The 20,626-nt window shown below is 46.9% G+C and overlaps 2 protein-coding genes across 5 annotated transcripts in view; one reads left to right on the top strand and one right to left on the bottom strand.

Moving 5' to 3' along the window:
• The window catches only part of KIF9 (kinesin family member 9), a 59,664-nt gene extending 45,111 nt beyond the window's left edge, over positions 1-14,553 (bottom strand). For 3 of the 4 annotated variants that reach the window (XM_011981040.1, XM_011981039.1, XM_011981041.1), the window contains exons 1-5: positions 14,185-14,553; positions 9,277-9,374; positions 7,328-7,493; positions 5,547-5,653; positions 2,948-3,172 (exon numbers count right to left, since the gene is read on the bottom strand). In XM_011981040.1, the coding sequence (XP_011836430.1) occupies positions 2,948-3,172; positions 5,547-5,653; positions 7,328-7,493; positions 9,277-9,369 (591 nt within the window). In that variant the 5' untranslated portion in view covers positions 9,370-9,374; positions 14,185-14,553. The remainder of the gene's footprint in view (positions 1-2,947; positions 3,173-5,546; positions 5,654-7,327; positions 7,494-9,276; positions 9,375-14,184) is intronic. The other variant, XM_011981038.1, reaches the window with a different exon arrangement.
• KLHL18 (kelch-like family member 18) overlaps positions 14,530-20,626 on the top strand; it is a 60,686-nt gene continuing 54,589 nt past the window's right edge. The window contains exon 1 of the mRNA XM_011981042.1: positions 14,530-14,784. Coding sequence (XP_011836432.1) covers positions 14,656-14,784 — 129 coding nt within the window. The 5' untranslated portion in view covers positions 14,530-14,655. The remainder of the gene's footprint in view (positions 14,785-20,626) is intronic.

Below are 20,626 nucleotides of genomic sequence, written 5' to 3'. Positions count from 1 at the left end.
GGCTCACTACAACCTCTGCCTCCCGGGCCCAAGCCATCCTCCCACCTTGGCTTCCTGAGTAGCTGGGACTACAAGCGTGCACTACCGCACCTGGCTAAGTTCTGTATTTTTTGTAGAGACATGGTTTCACCATGTGCCCAGGCTGGTCCGGAACTCATGAGTTCAAGAGATCTGCCCACCTCGGCCTGCTAAAGTGCTGGGATTACAGGCATGAGCCACTGTGCCTGACCTAGTAATTTGTATTTTTAAAGGGACAGTAGGCCCTTACCTCTAATTTACAGGAGGAGGCCTTATGACCAGAATATACTTAAAAAGCAATGTGGTGGAAATGGCTGTTCTTGGAGAAAAAGGTCTTTGAGAGATAGACTGATGTCTCCTTAAATGCTGATGAGAAATGCTATGAACAAGCCCCAAAGTGAGGGTGGGGGACAGCCCCCTGGGGAGAGGAGAACACCTGCTGAAGAGGGAAGGCCTGAGGCTGTGGAGCAAGCCTAGCAGACCCCTGTGGCCAGACCTCTATAGCTTATAGCAGTGAGGCTATATAGTCTGTGGTCAGGCCTGTTCTACAAATCCAGTGACACTCACCAAGAATATAAGGGGTCACTTCATCTTTCTTTTTTTTTTTTGAGATCATTCTCACCCTGTTGCCCAGGCTAAAGTGCAGTGGCATGATGTTGGCTCACTGCAACTTCTGCCTCCCAGGCTCAAGTGATCCTCCTACCTCAGCCTCCCAAGTAGCTAAAACCACAGGTACAGGCCACCATGCCAGGCTAATTTTTTGTATTTTTTTTGTAGAGACAGGGTTTCGCCGTGTTGCCCAGGCTGGTCTCAAACTCCTGAGCTCAAGCAATCCTCCTGCCTCAGTCTCCCAAAGTACTAAGATTACAGGCATGAGCCACCACACCAGGTCATTCACCTTTATGCTTCAGTCCCCCGTCTGAAGTACCCTCTTGCCTTGTCTTTCTTTTTTTTTTTCTGTTTTTTCTTTTTTTTTGTATTTTTAATAGAGGGGGGGTTTCACTATGTTGGCCAGGCTGGTCTTGAACTTCTGACTTCCAGTGATCTGCCTGCCCCGGCCTCCCAAAGTTCTGGGATTACAGGCGTGAAACACCACGCCCAGCCTTGCCCTGCCTTTCTGACCTCCTTTTTTTTTTTTTTTTTTTTTTTTTTTGAGACGGAGTCTCACTCTGTCCCCCAGGCTGGAGTGCAGTGGTGTGATCTCGGCTCACTGCAAGCTCCGCCTCCCAGGTTCATGCCATTCTCCTGCCTCAGCCTTCTAAGTAGCTGGGACTACAGGTGCCCACCAACACACCCGGCTAATTTTTTGTATTTTTAGTACAGACGGGGTTTAACCATGTTAGCCAGGATGGTCTCTATCTACTGACCTTGTGATCCACCTGCCTTGGCCTCCCAAAGTGCTGGGATTACAGGCGTGAGACACCGCTCCCGGCCTTTAAAAAAGATCCCGCTATTGACGTTGAGGAAGTAAGTAGCTATGCTGTGAGAAGGTGCTATGATCATGCCTGTGAGTAGCCATTGCACAGGTGCCCATTGCTTGGGCAATATAGCAAGAACTCGCATAAAAAAATAAAGAGTTCCTAGCCTATATGACTTCTAAAAGAATAACATACACTTGACTGATTTCTTGTTTTTGAGACAGAGTGTTGCTCTATTACCCAGGCTGGAGTGCAGTGGCATGATCTCGGTTTACTGAATCTTCTACCTCCTGGGCTCAAGTGATCCTCCCACCTCAGTCTCCCAAGCAGCTGGGACCACAGGCATGCGCCACCATGCCTGGCTAATTTTTGTATTTTTGGTAGAGATGGGGTTTCACTGTGTTGCCCAGGCTGGTCTCAAACCCATGAGCTCAAGTGATCCACCCGTCTTGGCCTCCCAAAGTGCTGGAATTACAGGCGTAAGCCACTGTAGCAGTGCATTTGACTGGTTTCTAAAAGCTTTTATTTTATTTTATTTTTTTGAGACTGAGTCTTGCTCTGTTGCCCAGGCTGGAGTGCAATGGTACGATCTTGGCTCACTGCAACCTACGTCTCCCGAGTTCAAGTGATTCTCCTGCCTCAGCCTCCCTAGTAGCTGGGATTACAGGCACCCGCCACCACACCCAGCTAATTTTTTGTATTTTTAGTAGAGACGGGGTTTCACTATGTTGGCCAGGCTGGTCTCAAACTCCTGATTGCAGGTGATCCACCCACCTCAGCCTCCCAAAGTGCTAGCATTACAGGAATCAGCCACCACACCCGGCCTTATTTTTTTCCATACAAGAGCTCATAATTTAACATTAACTGAAAAAAGGGACATAAGAATCATTTCAACTATGTAAAGAAAAAACTGCACAGGAAAAAAGACTGGAAGGAAATGAGCTAAAATATACATTACTGTTGCCTTATGTAAAAAACATATTATGCATGAATCATTTTTTTCTTTGTCTTTTTATTTATGTAACAGGAAAGGAAGAGGAAATAAAATTCTTTTTTGTTCCTATATTTTTTTTTCAGCACTGTCTGAACATGCTAAATGTGCATATGTTAATTTCCATTCTGATAATCAAAGTAAGTAAAAAACTAGCTGGACACAGTAGCTTGCCTGTAATCCCTGCACTTCAAGAGGCTGAGGCGGGAAGATCGCTTGAGCCCAGGAGTTCAAGACTAGCCTGGGCAACATGGCAAGACCTTGTCTCTACAAAAAAAAAAAAATTAAGTGGGCATGGTAGCATGCGCCTGTGGTCCCAGCTACTTGGGAGGCTCAGACAGGAGGATCTCTTGAGTCCAGGAGGTCGAGGCTGCAGTGAGCCATGTTCATGCCAGTATACTCCAGACTTGGAGACAAACCAAGATCCTGTCTCAAAAAAGGAAAAAGAAAAAGAAAAGCTGAGAAGGAGTGTGGGAGGGAGGGAGACAAGGAAAGGAACTCTCAGGTTTTATTATCTCACCTCAAAAAGGAGGCTGAATGCATCCTCCTCCTGACTTGTGAGGTGAACTGACAAGCCCTTAATGAAGACTCCTTGAGGGTTTTCCACGATGGTCATTGGTGTGACTGACGGTCCAACATAGGGCAGAGTGGACAGGAGATCAAACAGGCTCTCATTATAGATTTCCAAGTAGGAAACACGCACAGTGATGGCATGTGTGGGGCGTTCTTCGATCATCCTAAAAACCTAGATGACAGACAAGAGCAGAACTCCAACAGTCAACTAGCATAAGGGGAGCTTCTTACCTCAGAAGGGAACATCAAGACATACAGAATTATTCTTGTCCTAAAGGAATTGGGTGATATTAAGTATCATCCTATAGTTTTTTGAGGCTTGACATCAGACTGGCTAACACTTGAACCATCTCAAGAAGTAGAAGCATAATGAGTGGAAAGGACTCTGGAGTGAGGATTTATTTTATAGAGTCTCATCATTTATGTGCCTCTTTCGAATCTATTTAATTCCATCCGCTTATAAATCTCTGTGATTGAGGCAGTGCAGGGGCAATACCTATTTGTGGAAGGCACCATGAAATAAAATTATTTGTCGGCTGGGTGCGGCCTGTAAGCCCAGCACTTAAGGAGGTGGAGGTGGGCAGATCACAAGGTCAGGAGATCAAGACCATCCTGGCCAACATGGTGAAACCCCGTCTCTACTAAAATTATAAAAGTTAGCTGGGCATGGTGGTGTGCGCCTGTAGTCCCAGCTACTCAGGAGGCTGAAGCAGGAGAATCTTTTGAACCTAGGACACGGAGCTTGCAGTGAGCTGAGATCGTGCCACTGCATTCCAGCCTGGGTGACAGAGACTCCATCTCAAAAAAAAAAAAAAATAAATAAATAAAATAATTTGTCTATGGTCACTCAGCTAGTAAGGGTAGAAGTAAAGCCAGAACTTAGCCTTCTCAACTCCTAATTCCCTCCCCAGTGCTTATCAAGGAAGGGATAATTCCTGAGGTCCTGCTTTCCTCTAAGAATTTACACCTGTGCTGTTCAAAATGGTAGACATAAGTTACAGATGGCTGCTGAGTACCTAAAATGTGGCTAGTACAAATGAACTGAATTTTAAATTTTATGTCATTTTAATTACATTTAGATTTTTTTTTTTTTTTTTTTTTGAGACGGAGTCTCGCTCTGTCGCCCAGGCTGGAGTGCAGTGGCTGGATCTCGGCTCACTGCAAGCTCTGCCTCCCGGGTTCACGCCATTCTCCTGCCTCAGCCTCCCGAGTAGCTGGGACTACAGGCGCCTGCCACCTCGCCCGGCTAGTTTTTTTTAGTATTTTTTAGTAGAGATGGGGTTTCACCGTTTTAGCCAGGATGGTCTCGATCTCCCGACCTCGTGATCTGCCCGTCTCGGCCTCCCAAAGTGCTGGGATTACAGGCTTGAGCCACCACGCCCGGCCACATTTAGATTTAAAAACTGATGCAATTCAGTTATTGGTAAACTTTAAGTATGTCTGGAACAACTTGGGTATGTAAATCTACTTTTTCAACATTTTATGAAATCTAAATACAGATCAAGCATTTCTGATCATATTCATGCCTAAACTGAAATGTGCTCCAAGTATAAAATATATACTAGATTTCAAAGACTTAGTATGAGAAAAAGAATGTAAACTATCTCAATAAGTTTATATTGATTACATGCGGAAATATTTTAAATATATTTAGTTAAATAAAATATATCATTACAATTAATTTCAACTGTTTATTTTTACTTTTTTAAATGTGGTTACTGGAAAACTCAAATTTGCATGTGACTTACAGTATCTTTCTATTAGAGGCATTGGGCTAGATTACTAAAGTCTAAGATGCTGAGATACTAAAGCTTTGACAGTGGGATATTAAGGATATTGCTCCAAAAACAGGAACATGGATGGTTCACATACTAGAGGAATGTCTACACTTCTTATAGGACCGGGCTGCAAAAGTGTTATAGGACAGGGCTGTAAAGCCGCCAAGATGCTTTCAGGGAAAGTCTTTTGCCTCCTACCTCCAACCAGAGGGTCCTTACAGAACCCAGGCTAGTGGGGCCCAAAGGAAGGCCCTTCTGTCCTATCTTCAGTTATGCTATTGAGACCCCCAGGGCTGACACAGTCCTGAAAGCTCAGGTCATGCCCTGCTTTTTGCTTTTGATCTTTCAGGGTCTGTGGTGGTGAAAAAAAGCCACAGTAGGCCATTAAGGAAGCTCTGCAAGGGTCCATATGCCCCTCATTAAAACCAGGAAGGAGAATGATTAGGACCTCCAAATCCTTAATTACAGGATCACAGACCATTGGAGCAGCAAGAGGCTGATTAGCATGCCTGACTCCCTCCTTCCCAAATGAGGAAACAAGCTCAGTGCGGGTATGGGTCAGAGTCTGACACCCAACCTCCTGGTTTCCTGAGGCCCCTGAGTCTACTGACTCCAGAGCCCTGTGTATGTTTTCTCCAGTACCAGTACCCACTGCAACTCCTTTGAGGCCTGGTCCCCCCTGTCTCTAGTAGCTGGCCTGGGGTCAGTAACATCTATGGCAGAGAGAGGGAACCTGTGTGGCATCCCACCCTTGGGCCCACTCTCTACCTGCTGCAGGGCACGAGGGAGGATCCCCCGGTGCTTGTAATTCTCAGTTGCCCCCGTCATGGTGTATGTCTTGCCAGCTCCCGTCTGCCCATAACACATGATGGTGCCTGCAAACATTTCAAAACACGGTGACATCCAGGAAAATAGCTCCAAGGATACTCTCCCCTCCCCCAGCATGCCTAATGCCAGCCAGGGCCCTTCGCATGAAGACGGCCAGTGGGAGCAGCCAAGAACATCAGGAATTCCACCATGGAAGAGGATGGGTGGGCAGGGGAGCAGGGACAAAAGTGGTCAAAACAAGGACATCTGCCCTGAATCTGTGGTCCCCACAATGCTTTGCTGTTCCCTCCACCAAGAGATGATCCTGCCCTAGGGCTTCTGAGAAGGACAGGGAATCTCAGGGTACAGAGGAACTGGAACTTTTCCTAAAAAGATGAGGAGGGAGATAGGAGCATTAGACTCCAACCCTTCTCTAGCATAGCTATGAACTGCCAGGGTCTCAGGGTTGGCAGGAGGCATCAACTTCCCACAGAGGCAAAGAGGGGCTTTCAAAATCTCCAGGAAGAGATGGAGTGGAAAGGGCATTTTCTGTCAAGGGTGAGAATTCTTTGTAGACTACAAATTCCTGCAGGATCAAACAGGGCTCCTAGTTGGTTCCATGTCACTTCCAGAAATGTACCACCATGAGCAGGCCCTGATCTGGACCACTGCCCCCACTGGGAAGACTTTCATTGCACTTCTCAACATCCTTTAGGTCTACCATCACCACCAGGCTCTGGAACGCAAACTATGCAGTCACCCTGAGCTCAAGTTCCTATCTGTTCTTCCCCTTAGCATAGGCAGCCTGAGCCAGACCCCATCCCACAGACTGCCCATGGGCATTTACATGGCAGATATGCCCAGGCAATGCTGGGCTGTGGAAATTTTTTGCCTTTGTCACACAGACGCTCTAGTTCTTGGGACTGGTAGCAGGTTTCACACAAGGGACCCTGATTCAGCATCTGAGTTGGAGCCAGAAATGGTATCTATTAACCCAGCACAGATGAACGGGAAGGAGGCACTTCAGCTGCAACTCAGAGCCCATCTGTGGTTCCACAGCACCTCTGCTCAAGACTATTCATCTCCCTGGGCCTTAGTTTCTCTGTCTTCACCTCCTCAAGGTCACAATCCCTTCAGAACATCGTGAAAACTAAAAGAGAACCTCCTTAAGTCTGGGGACCACATCTAAGTATCACATTCAGTATAAATTACAGCATCTACACTCAACACACTTTTAAATATAAAACCTAAACTTGCAAAACAGGGAACATCCTACTCAGCAGCCACCAGATGGCAAAGTCTACAAACTGTGATATATTCTTTTATATATTCCTATACTAGAATATCAACTGTACATTAATTGTGTTGGTAGAATAAATGAAAATAGCTCCTAGCAGGAAGCTGAGAGACAAATGTTTGGACTCCATCAAAGTCATCATAAAGATGCATCTTCAAAACTAATATTTGAGAGATTTGCAACAGGATAATAATTGAACCCCTGTGACCTATAGACAGCTACAGTCTTTTAATTTTCCTATGAAGGTAGAATCCCAGGACATTGGATCAAGCCATGCCCACAATGTCAACAAGCAAACAGTAAGTTTTGCAACATAAGAACATGGAGACAGACAAATAAGCATACAAATGATAGTAAGTGAGGTTTTATTTTATTCACCATAAAATATTTGCATCTCTTACTCCTCAGGTTCTTATATAAGACAACAGTTAATTAATTAAGTTACCATTATAGCCATTGAGGGCCTGAGAAACCACATCCTTTGCAACTGTCTCATAAACCAAATCCTGGGAGGCATCGTGAAGAACTCCATCCAACTTGAACGACCAGTCTATCTGTTGGTTATTGACAACTCCTCTCCGAATGTCTTTTTTTAAGTGAATATCGATGCTCTAGGAAAAAAGAGTGAGAAAGAAAAAAATGTTATTTGTTCAAAAACGAGTATTAAAAAAATCACTGATAGCTGAGGCCTAATTTGGAGGGAACAGAGGAAGTGAACTGTAGGATGAACAGGGACTCCCACGTAGGGGCTGATATTCCAGATGAATTCTTTGGGATGGGAGAAGAGAGCTCCTACAGGGAGGTGGAAAGATCAGGAGACTGGAGCACTTCCTAGTTTTAGCACCTCTAACCCTAGTTCATAGGGTGCTGTCTGTCTTGGTTTCTCCACCTATGATATGAAGTCAAATTTATCATGTTCTTATTAAACAAGTTTTACATAGATTCCATAAGCATAGGGAGGCCTTGAATTACGCCAGAGGGAATAGTGAGCCTGGCGACAGAGGCCTGGGCTCCAGCCCCATTGCTCTGGTTGCTGGCAGTGAGGCCTCTCTCAGCTCTGCATTATGGTGAACACCTACTTCCACACACACGCTATGAGCCAAAGTGAGTGATAATGAAATGAAAGCCACAGAGAAGGCTATGGACTTCTCAGACATTGGAATTAAGAGTAAATTGAGGGTGCCATCAGCAGATTTTTAGATGCATGCCCCTTCATAGTAAGCCATTGTGGTAGCAGCTGGCTTAGGGACATACCGGGTAAAGTCAATGGTAGATTCCAATCTTCTTGATGAGAACTTCTGATGTAAAGACTCTTGCTGAAATCTTACACTGACTGCCCTAACGCAGAAGCTATACCTGGCTACAGAGAGAAAAATTAAGATAAAGAAAGACAGACTTGGCCAGGCGCGGTGGCTCATGCCTGTAATCCCAGCACTTTGGGAGGCCACAGCAGGTGGATCACCTGAGGTCAGGAGTTCAAGACCAGCCTGACCAACACGGTGAAACCCCATCTCTACTAAAAATACAAAAATTAGCTGGGCATGGTGGCACGTGCCTGTAATCCCAGCTACTAGTGGGGCTGAGGCAGAAGGATCACTTGAATCTGGAAGGCGGAGGTTGCAGTGAGCCAAGATTGTGCCACTGCACTCCAGCCTGGGCAACAGAGTAGGATTCTGTCTCAAAAAAAGAAAGAAAGAAAGAAAGAAAGACGTGGTCCATTCACACATTAAATGCTCTGTGCTTCTATGTTCATTGAAAACCATGTCCAACAGGACACATTCGAAAGGGCTGCATGTGAGCTCTTTTCTGACCGCTAGGATCTATGAGACTTGGGCAGTTTGCCCTTTAATTTTTCCTTTGAAGAATGTTTCAATGCTGCCCAGAGTAGGCCCATAATTGTCTGCTGAATGAAAACATCTAACACTCTCACGCTGTCCTAAGCCTTCAGAAGCGTTCTCAGGGTGAGGATATAGGGACAGATATATCTTTCCACTTCTCTTGATAAGTATTTCTCCAGATGTTTTGATAAGCTAAGCAGTAATGAACTCAAGATATTCTTACTGCACCCCTTGGGAGATTATACAATGACAGATCAATCACTAGAAAGCTTTATGAATGTGAACAAATGTCAATTTTTCTGTGTCAGATATGAGGGTAAAGGTAAACTTATTAATTTATTAAAGGTAAAATTATTAAAAGACAAAGATGGGATTTTATTAATTTCCTCATTAGCAGCGTTGTGAGGGGGTGGTTTGGACTTGATGGACTCTAGAGTCCATTGGACCCTGTCCAATTCTATCTTGGTCCTTCAAAGGTTGTTTGGAAATACGGTTACACTATAGCAAGGTGGGACAGAGAGGCCCAGTCAGGTGAAGGCAAACACATCGCACTTACTCTTTTGTCATCTCCATATCTGATCATTTCATGAGCAAAGTCATCGGTGGGTTTGACACGGACAAATGCATGAACTTTTTTCCTAGTACCCATTCTAGCTAAAAAGAAGGGAACAATGAAATTTTGAATAGTCATTATTAAATAACAAGTAGAGAAGAGGGGTCATTCGTTAAGAAGATCAGAAAAGAGTGACAAGCAGTCCATTTTTCCCTCTCTCCCTGAAAGCCAGTCTTCCTTTTCACCCCTCAGCATTTCAGTGTTCTACCCACAAGACACTGCTCAACAAATACAGGCACTTTCTGCTTCACAGACTGCTTTGCCATTTTCCACCAATGACCCGAGAGAGACCGAAATACAAAGTAAAAAGAATGCTTCCTTTAGTGTCCTAATCTTAGATGTCATTTCTAGAAATGTTCTGCATCTAAGATGATGAGTCCACTTATACTTTCCTTCTTTTATTATATTTTCTTCTGAAATACTTACTATGAAATACATTAAAACTAATTTTCTTTTCATTAACTTATCTTGCTTCAGATACAGCATCCTCTTCTCCAAGAGACTAACTAGATCAGAAATAAATGCCCTAGAAGTATATTTGGTCCATAATCAAATATTCTTTCTTCTCTTACTATATTAAGAAAAAATATAACAGACAGTCCCCTACTTCCTCTTGCTCTCCTAAAACCTAACTATATTCTCATCATTTTCTTTCAGTGTGTGTGTATATGCGTGTGCATATATATATATAGTAGTATAAATAAAGGAAGACATAGGACATATATACATACTTTTTTCTCTTCTTTTGAGACAGAGTCTCACCCTGTCACCCAGGTTGGAATGCAGTGGTGCTATCATGGCTCAATGCAGCCTTGACATCCTGGGCTCAAGTGATCCTCCTGCCTCAGCCTCCCCAGTAGCTGGGACCACAGGTGCGTACCACTGTGCCTGGCTAGTTCTCTTACATTCTTTTTGTAAGATGGTGTCTTACTATGTTGCCTAGGCTGGTCTTGAACTCCTAGCCTCAAGTGATCCTCCTATCTTGGACTTCCAAAGTGCTGAAATTACAGGCATACCCAGCTGATGTTCAATATTTTTTTAAAAATTAACATTTATTTCATTGTTTTATTTTTGGAGATAAGCGTTTCTTTATGTTGCCTAGGCTAGCCTTTAACTTCTGAGCTCAAGTGATTCTCCCATCTCAACCTTCCAAGTAGCTGAGACTACAGGCGCATGGCTTGGCTTTTAAAACACTAACTTTTGGCTGGGCGCAATGGCTCACACCATAATCCTAGCACTTTGGGAGGGCAAGGTGGGCAGATCCCTCGAGGCCAGGAGTTTTGAAACCAGCCTGGGCAACATGGCAAAAACCCATCTCTACAAAGAATACAAAAATTAGCCAGGAGGCCAGGTGCAGTGACTCATGCCTGTAATCCCAGCTCTTTGGGAGGCCGAGCCAGGTGGATTACCTGAGGTCAGGAGTTCAAGACCAGCCTGGCCAACATGGTGAAATGCTATCTCTACTAAAAATACAAAAATTAGCCAGTCGTGGTGGCAGATGCCTGGAATCCCAGCTACTCAGAAGGCGGAGGCAGGAGAATCGCTTGAACCCGGGAGGTGGAGGGTGCAGTGAGCTGAGATCACACAATTGCACTCCAGCCTAGGCAGCAGAGAGGGACTCCATCTCCAAAAAATAAATAAATGAATAAATAAATAAAATAAATAAATTAGCCAGGCATAGGGGTGCATGCCTATAGTCCCAACTACTCAGGAGGCTGAAGTGGGAGGATCACTTGAGCCCGTGGAAGTTGAGGCTGCAGTTAGCTTTGATCATACCACTGCACTCCAGCCTAGGTGATACAGTGAGAGCATGTCTCAAAAAAAAAAAAAAAAAAAAAAAAAAAACTAACTTGGGCCAAGCACAGTGGCTCTTGCCTGTAATCTCAGCACTTTGGGAGGCTGAGGATGGCAGATTACCTGAGGTTAGGAGTTCAAGCCTGGCCAACATGATGAAACCCTGTTTCCACTAAAAAAAAAAATAAAAAACAAAAATTAGCCGGATGTGGTGGTGGGCGCCTGTAATCTCAGCTACTCTGGAGGCTGAGACAGGAGAATCACTTGAATCTGGAGGGTGGAGGTTGCACTGAGCCAATGTCATGCCACTGCATTCCAGCCTGGGTGACAGAGCAAGACTCAGTCTAACTAACTTTTAAGACGTTAACCATAAAAACCCCTCATGTATAACAGGGACTTGTTTTAATTAGATTATCTTGCTTTTTTAAAAAAGTACATTAAATAATGGTAACATTTTATATAAAATTATCTAAGAGAGGACCAATGGGTGTTACCTGACAAAAGTTATTTCCGATTTTATTTATTTATTATTTTTGAGACATTTATTTCAGACAGTCTCACTCTGTCTGAGACAGTGCACTCAGGCTGGAGTGCACTGATGTGATTTCAGCTCACTGCACCCTGTCTCCCAGGCTCAAGCAATCCTCCCACCTCAACCTCAACCTCCAGAGTAGCTGGGAGGACAGGTGTGCGTCACTATACCCGGCTAATGTTTTGCATTTTTGTAGTGATGGGGTTTCAACATGTTGCCCAGGGCGGTCTCAAACTCCTGGTTTCAAGCAATCCATCCACCTCAGCCTCACACTCAATTTCTAAAGCTTGGGGAACCACTCTTCACATCCAAGGGCCCATTCTCCTGCCCAGGGAAATTCAGATGCCATCCAGAGTATGCTCCGAAAGGGACCATGAAGAAGCAGGGGAGCTCTGGGAGCAGATGCCCGGGCCTCCCTCCCTGAAGTCCCTGCACAAGAGTAGCACAGGCCAATTCAGAGCATCAACCTCAGCTGGGCATGGTGGCTCAGGCCTGTAATCCTAGCACTTTGGCAGGCCAATGTGGGAGGATTGCTTGAGGCCAGGAATTAGAAACCAGCTTGGGCAACACAGCAAGACCTCGTTTCTACAAAAAATTTTAAAAATTTGCCAAGTGTGGTGGTGCATGCGTGTGGTCCCAGTTATTCAGGAGGCTGAGGCAGCAGGATCACTTAAGCAGTGATGGCACAACACTGCTCTCTAGCCTGGGCAATAGCATGAGACTGTCTCAACAAAACAAAACAAATAAGCAAAAACATCACTCTCCCTCCAGAGCCTGGCCCTTCTCTGCCCCGATATTTGCCAACATGCACATGCACATGCAGTCACCCCATGTATGCTTCCCAAGGCCCTCCCCATGCTGACACCATGGCTCCAAGCAGTCCAGGAGCCATATCCACCTGCAATAAGTCTTCCTTTGCACACCCGTCTTGTGAGCCTGCTACTCAGCAGCCCCTTAACACCCAAACATTTGGAGACCCCACGCCATCTTGCACTTACTGAAATACTGCTTGTTACCGTTCTTACGTCGCTTCATTTGAGTGGGTTTCAGTTCCCAAATTAAATTACAAGCTGCTTGAAGGCAAGGATTGTGCTTTTTATCTCTTTGGAATCCCCTCACAATGTCCAGGGCAGAGCCCAGCACAGAGTAGGTGTTCAGGAAATGGCGGTGGGTGGTGATGGTAATGGCTGGAAGTCAGAGGGCAGCTGAATCTTCATATGTGGATCTATCTTCAATCACTACTGAGAGAGTCCCAAGGGGCATATGATGTCACTCCCCTTCCATGACAACTCCAACCCAAGCCCACAGCCCTTCCAGGAGGACAGTTGGTTTCCAGGTGCAAAAATCCACGTCCAGCACCTCACCCCACCTTTTTTTTTTTTTTTTTTTGGAGACAGAGTCTCTCTTTCACCTAGGCTGGAGTGCAGTGAAACAATCTCGGCTCACCATAGCCTCCACCTCCTGGGTTCAAGCGATCCTCCCACCTCAGTCCCCCAAGTAGCTAGGACTACAGGCGTGCACCACCAAGCCCGAATAATTTTTGTATTTTTCCTAGAGACAGGGTTTCGCTGTGTTGCCCAGGCTAGTCTTGAACTCCTGAGCTCAAGCAAACCGCTCACTTCAGCCTCTCAAAGTGTTAGGATTACAGGCGTGAGCCACGGCGCCCGGAGGACCCTTCCCTTTTTCCCTCGGGACTTTGTGGGGGAACGTCTCTCCTTGGGGAACCACCCTTTGATATTTCTGGTATAACAAAGCAAGTCTCTGAATGGTCACCAAGAGACTTCTGTGTTAAGACGCTCGAGGTTTCCTCATTTGTCTTTAGTGGGAATTAACAGAATTGTCAACAAGCACCCATGAAGACTCGACAAGAGGAAAGGGAGCGTTTGGTGGTTGGGTGGTAGGCACCAGGTGGGTCCCTGTCTTCCAGTGCTCCTGTCTAGACGAGGGGCTGTCATGGGGGAACCCTCATAGCTACCCGAAGCGGCAGCAGCAACATCCGAATCCAAAACACTGGGTCGAACTGCACCTGGCCTTGGCTAAACAAGACTAGGACGCAGGCAAAACTAGCCTTTCTCCTTTTTCTCACCCAATGTGCCGGACCCCCGCGTGGAGCCTGGGCGGCAGTGGGCTTTGAACCCATTCCGGTCCCTCTCTGGAGAGGTTTCCTCATCTGTAACACGAAGGGCCGCGACTGGTGATCCCAAAGCCCCCTCTAGTACGAAAATCGACTAGTGCGGAAGAGTCCAGACGACCTCTGGCTCCCTGCCTCACGGCCTCAGTGTCCTGGGCGCGACGTGGGACCCCTATGTGGGACCAATGAACATTAGCTCCGAAGACCGTAAGCCGAAGCCAGGCTGAAAGGACTCTCGCGATGTCGCGCCCTCCTTCGCCTGGGTTTCAGAGATGAGCGATCCAGCTGGGAACCCCCAGATAGAGCGGTGTTTGGACCCCAGCCACTATCAGCAGTCCGGGCGCATACCCTTCTCCCGTCTCTCCACTCCCACCGGCGCGCAGCCCCTGCTCACCGTTCACCAGGCAGCGACGCTCCCAGGACGCGACGGCCACAACCGAAGTCACCTGCACTCCCCACGCGGGACTGTCTAGCAGTGTACACAGTCGCCATGGCAACGGGTCGCTTCCGGGGATTCCGGAAGTGTCGGGGTGGCGGAAATGAAGTCCGCGGTCCTACGTCGAGGATACGGGTGAGGTCATGGCCGAATCGGGAAGACGAGAGATGGGGCCGATTGATCTAGAAAGACTTCGGCCGATGCATGCGCGAAGCCAAGTTCGAGGTAGCGAGACAACGAAGGCCGCACGTGAACCAGGAAGCGGGGCGGCGGGGCTTCCGGCGCCGAGGAGTTTCAACTACGGCGGCCGCAGAGGCCCGTCTAATTGCTGTTCCGCGCTCCGAGCCGCTGTCGGCGTGCTAGATCGCCCCGCCCTGGTTAGTGTCTAGCCGGCCGGCGAGGCCTGCGCAGTTGCGGCGGCCGGGGAAGATGGTGGAGGACGGCGCGGAGGAGCTGGAGGATCTGGTGCACTTCTCGGTGTCCGAGTTGCCTAGTCGCGGCTACGGCGTCATGGAGGAGATACGGCGGCAGGGCAAGCTGTGCGACGTGACCCTCAAGGTATCGCGGGCTGGGCGGCAGCGAGCTGAGGGGAAAGTGGTCGAGCGGGGAGTAAAAAGGGGCGGGGGGTCAGAGAAAGAGAGGTCGAGCGGGGAGAGGATTGGGGAGAAGAGGTTTGAGGGGCGCCGAGTAGAAGGTGATCGGGGCCGAGTCGAGGAGAGGAAGAGGACAACCTTTCAGCCCCTGAAAGGAAAGGTTGAGAGGTGCGCCGCTTAGGCCCTTGAAGTGGGAGATATTGGGGTGACAGCCTCCCTTTTCTGTCATACAGACGAGAGAAAATGGACTTACCTTCTATGGAGGCAGGGGCGGTGGCCGGCCCCACATGCTGATGGGCACCACTGAATTCAGCACCCTCTCTTGTCACTACAGATATTTGTTTGTGCCTGTCGAACTTGGCTGTGCTGTTGTAGAGAAGGCTTCTCCTTGGGAATCATTGCCTGCCCTTAATTGTTGAATCACTACTTTGTCTCTTAAGAGCTTTTAAAATCTGATCTGGAAATTTTTTGAGGTGGGAAGCCACCCTGCCCCACACTGGAAGGCACCACCACCCACCACCACCACCACAAGCTCCCCGGGGCTGGGCCTACTGGCCGCCTGGGGAGAGGGGTGCTGACTGATACTAAGAGGGAAAGATATCTTAACCACCTGTTCCCCACCAGCATTCTGGTCGCAAGAGCCAGCCTCCCTCCTGTACCTGGGTCTTTTCATGTGGAAGGGGCATGCTGTGCTGCTCCCTGGCCAAGCCACCGAACCATGTGGAGACGTCCGGCCCGGGAGATGATGAGTGGGGCTCCCTGTTGGGCTTTGACCGGAAAGTTCTCAGCATCTGTGGGTGATCCCTGTTTAAAAAACAAACAGGGCAGGCATGGTGGCTCACACCTGTAATCTCAGCACTTTGAGAGGCGAGAGGATCACTTGAGTGGGGGAGTTGGAGACCAGCCTGGGCTATGTAGGGAGACCCTGTCTCTACAAATATTAAAAAATTGGCTGGGCATGGTGGCCTGTGCCCGTAGTCCCAGCTACTCGGGAGGGTGAGGTGGGAGGATCGCTTGACCCTAGGAGGTCAAGCCTGCAGTGAGTTGTAATCGCACCACTGCACTCCAGCCTGGGCAACAGAGCAAGACCCTATTTCTGCTATTTCTCTCTCTCTCTCACATACACACACACAAAGAAGTAAAAGAAAGAAAAAATAAAACTATGCAGAGATTCTTTTGCTCTTCTTCTTTTCTTTTTTTGAGACAGAGTCTCGCTCTGTTGCTCAGGCTGGAGTTGCAGCGATCTCGGCTCACTGCAACCTCTCTCCTGGATTCAAGCGATTCTCCTGCCTCAGCCTCCCCAGCAGCTGGGACTACAAGCACACACCACCACCCCGGCTAATTTTTTCTATTTTTAGTAGAGACAGGGATTCACCATGTTGCTCAGGGTGGTCTCGAACTCCTGAGCTTCAGCAATCTGCCCGCCTCGGCCTCCCAAAGTGCTGGGATTACAGGTGTGAGCCACCACGCCCAGCCTGCTCTTATTTTCTGCGTGATTAAGGAAACTTTCCTTCTTCAACATAGTTGAGTCAGATCTCTGGAGATGGTAGAGTAGGATGGTTGAGTATGGCTTTGAAGGCAGAAGGATTTGGATTAAAATCCTAGTTGTAACCTTGGGCAAGTTACTTAATCTCTGTAAGCCTCGGGGTTTTTTTGTTTTTGGTTTGGTTTTTTTTGAGACAGTCTCGCTGTGCCGCACAGGCTGGAGTGCAGTGGCGTGATCTTGGCTCACTGCAACCTCCACCTCCTGGCTTCAAGTGAATCTCCTGCCTTAGCCTCCCAAGTAGCAGGACTACAGGCGCCTGCCACCACGCCTGGCTAATTTTTATGTGTGTGTTTTTAGTAGAGACGGGGTTTCACTACGTTAGCCAGGCTCGTCCTGAGCTCCTGACCTCATGATCCGCCCGCCTCAGCCTCCCAAATTGCTGGGATTACAGGTGTGAGCCACTGAGCCTGGCCCTTTTCATCATTCTAAACCCTCCTGAAGGAGGTTGTTTTTCCAGGAGAGGAGTGAAGTGATCTGAGAAGGCACGAGATCTTCTCAGATGGGAAAGAGGAACTAAGAGAATTCAGAAAAATGAGCTAGACTAAAGGAGGCAGAGGAAGTAAAAGTAAATTAGAAGTTTTTATCCACAGTGATTACATGGTGGAAGATGTTAAGGCCACTAGAAATTTGTAAGCAGAAAAATGATCCGGTTGTGGCAGCAACACTTGGTGTAAATAGAGACTAGTGAAAAACAGTAATAGGTGTGAATTTCTAAATTAAAATTTAGGCTGTATACTGGGCACCGTGGCTCATGCCTATAATCCCAGCAATTTGGAAGGCCAAGGCGAATGGATCGCTTGAGTCCAGGAGTTTGAGACCAGCCTGGGCAACATGGCAAAACCCCATCTCTATTGGGGGGAAAAAAAAAAGAGGCTGTAAGGGTGAACCAGGGAAATCTTATAAGACACAGGGAATCAAAAAGGGCATGGCAGCATGGGATGGTCACATATACTTCTACATAACGTATTAATAGTACACTTAATGCAGATACTGAATATAGTAATCTTTCAGCAGAACTTTGCTCATTCATTCAGAGGGAAAAGTCAGTTATCAGACGTGGCTGGGTGCAGTGGCTCACGCCTGTAATCCCAGCGCTTTGGGAGGCCGAGGCAGGTGGATTGCTTTGAACTCAGGAGACCAGCTTGGGCAACATGGTGAAACCCCATCTCTACAAAAAATTAGCTGTAGTGGTGTGTACCTTTAGTCTTAGCTACTCAGGAGGCTGAGGTGGAAGGATCACTTGAGGTGGGAGGATCACTTGAACCTGTTGCCCAGGCTGGAGTGCAGAGGCTGCAGTGAGCTGAGATCGTGCCTCTACACTCCAGCCTGGGCAACAGAGTGAGACCCTGTCTCAAAAAAAGAAAGAAAGAAAGAAAAGAATCAGACATAGTTTCAACTGAGACGGTCAGTCTGAATTGCTGTGTTAGTTTCAAGGATCTAGAACATAAGGACCAGTATATTTATTTTTTCTCTCTAATAAAAAGCCTCCAGTAGGAAGGACTAGTATAAAGGCATGCGCTAGAGCTGGACAGGACTGTAGAGAGCATTTACTTCACTGATTTTGAAAACTGTATTGTAGAGCCCAAGGAGTAGCTCTGTAGCAATATAATGCTGGGACCGGGGAAAGGGCATGCAAATCAGGCTTTGCACATTTCACTACTTGCCACCAGAGCTGTCCTGGGAAATCTGTTTTGTCTCTCTTTCTTGTCAAAGTCTTTCTTCAGTTTTCTGGTGACTCCACAATGTTTTTCAAGTAAACAGACACTGAAAAACTGGTTGGAAGCTTTTCGGTGTGAGATATTTTATTGACTGGTGGGCCTCCCTGTCAGGCAGTGGTTCTCAAACTTCAGTGGACTTCAGAATCACCTGGTAGCCTTGTCAAAACGCTGGTTGTTGGACCTCACCCAGAATTTCTAACTCATTAGGTCTGGCATGGGCCTGAGAACTCATATTTCTGACAGGTTCCCCTATGCTGCTACTCTTAGTCTGGGACCACGTTCTGAGGGCCATGGTTGTAGGGTGATGGACCTGTCGTTTTCTGTGGGATATGTTCAAAGTCCGTAGATCTTCCTCCAGGCTTCTTCCTAGGTGGTATAAGCCTGGCTGTTATTCTGGGAGACTTATGGTAGGAGAGAGCTGGAGGTTCTCCCTTCTGTGTGCAGACTTTCACTTAATCCCACTAAATGGTACCACTTCCTTGTCTTCAGGGGTGCCCTGGTTACCCAGGTCCAGAGGCTCTTGTTCATTCTGTTTGAAGAGTAAACCTCCAATCTTCTACCTGGGTGGTGATGCAGCAGTTGCTTGCCTCAGGGAGGGGGACCAGTACTTCCTGATTTCAGTCCTCCTTCTTGCTCACAACTTCAGAGGAAACTGGTCCCTCCAATGGTTCCATTTTGGAGGGGATTCTTCAGTGGCTTGCATTCCACAACACTCAGTATCCTGTAAGTCAGTTACTACTCATCTTTTCTTCTTCTAAAATTTTGTTGACCCTTCTAATCTGCTGTCTCTCTCTGCTTCTTTTTCCTTCAGAGCTTTGCTGTTCCTTGATCATCAGTCCGAAAGGCAGTATCACACAGACTCTGCAGCCACACTGCCTACGTTTGAGTTCTGGGTCTGCCACTTATTAGCTGTGAAAATGAGCAGCTTCCTTAAACACTGGTGATTCTTTGTCTCATCTGTAAAATGCAGATCACCACCTACTTGAGTGTTGAGGATTCAATTAGTTAATGTACTTCAAATAATCATGTAGTAAATGCTCAGTAACTAGTGTGTGTGTGTGTGTGCGTGTGTAAGTATTTTCTTTCTTTCTTTGAGACAGAGTCTTGCTCTGTTGCCCAGGCTGAAGTGCAGTGGCGCAATCTTGGCTCACCGCAACCTCCGCCTCCCAGGTTCAAGCGATTTTCCTGCCTCCTCTTGAGTAGCTGGTATTACAGGCGCGTACCACCTTGCCTGGCTAATTTTTGAATTTTTGTAGAGACAGGGTTTTACCATGTTGGCCAGGATGGTCTCAAACTTCTGACCTCAAGTGATCTGCCTGCCTCTGCCTCCCAAAGTGTTGGGATTACAGGCGTGAGCCACCACGCCCGGCCAGTAGTATATATTTATTAATAATAATTTAATGAATTTTCTAGAAGGAGTGGAGATAAGGTCATGTGTTCAACCTGCCATTTTGAATTTCTTTTAGCTTCTGATGAATTTTGAATGATTTTATCTGGACAAAATGTTCATTGCCTTAAATGACTTTGCCGGCTGGGTGTGGTGGCTCACGCCTGTAATCCCAGCACTGTGGGAGGCCAAGACGGGTAGATCATGAGGTCAAGAGATCGAGAACATCCATGCCAACTTGGTGAAACCCCATCTCTACTAAAAATACAAAAATTAGCTGGACATGCTGGCGCAGGCCAGGCAGGAGAATCGCTTGAACTTGGGAGGCGCAGGTTGCAGTGAGCCGAGATTGCGCCACTGCACTCCAGCCTGGGGACAGAGCGAGACTCTGTCTCAAAAACAACAAAAAAGACCTCTGCACTAATTCATTAGCCTGCACTTTACAAATGAAGACCCAAGCCCAGAAGGGGAAGGGACTCGTTCAAGGTCACAGGTTGAGTTAAGCAGCACTGGGACTAAACTCTTTGTCTCCATATTCAGGGTCAGGTGTTCTCTCATGCTCTCCTGTTGCCTCTTCTGTCACTGTCGGTAAATGAACTGATTTCAGCTGCTGCTACATGAATTAATCTACCTCAGATCTACTATATTCATCCTTAAGGGCGTGTCATCTTTTCTCTCTTCCTGAATTATAGGGAGAACGTGAAAGTGAGTATTAGCATTTATGCCACATTCTCAAAATTCACTGCCAACACTTGAACCTAGGCTTAATTTCCTATTGGGAAATACTTGAAATTTAAATTCATTGGGAGCCTGTCGGATAGTGAAGTAGAGGCATGACAGAAAAGAGTAACATATTCATAAAAAAAAAAAAAATCACTTTCTGTATCTCCAATGGCTTGAAGCTGTTATGAGGAAAAGCCCATGGTTCTTTTCCTTGGCAAATCATTTTATCTTAAAAGTTATGAGGATTGTAGTGCAAGATTTCTTGGCATAAGGCTTGGCCCAGGTAGACAGATTTGCATCCATGGAAGCTCTCATCCCCTCTTCCCTGAGTTGAGTTTCGTGTCCTTTGCTCTGGGCTGCCAGGAGCCCAAGGCTCAGGCAGTGTTGTCTGATTCATCTGGGTCTAGCCATTTGGGCACACTCGCTAGATTTA

This window comes from Mandrillus leucophaeus, unplaced genomic scaffold (genome assembly GCF_000951045.1).
Source record: "Mandrillus leucophaeus isolate KB7577 unplaced genomic scaffold, Mleu.le_1.0 Scaffold22, whole genome shotgun sequence".
Taxonomy (NCBI): domain Eukaryota; kingdom Metazoa; phylum Chordata; class Mammalia; order Primates; family Cercopithecidae; genus Mandrillus; species Mandrillus leucophaeus.
Note: the sequence above shows the minus strand (reverse complement) of the source record. Positions and strands in the feature narration are given on the sequence as shown.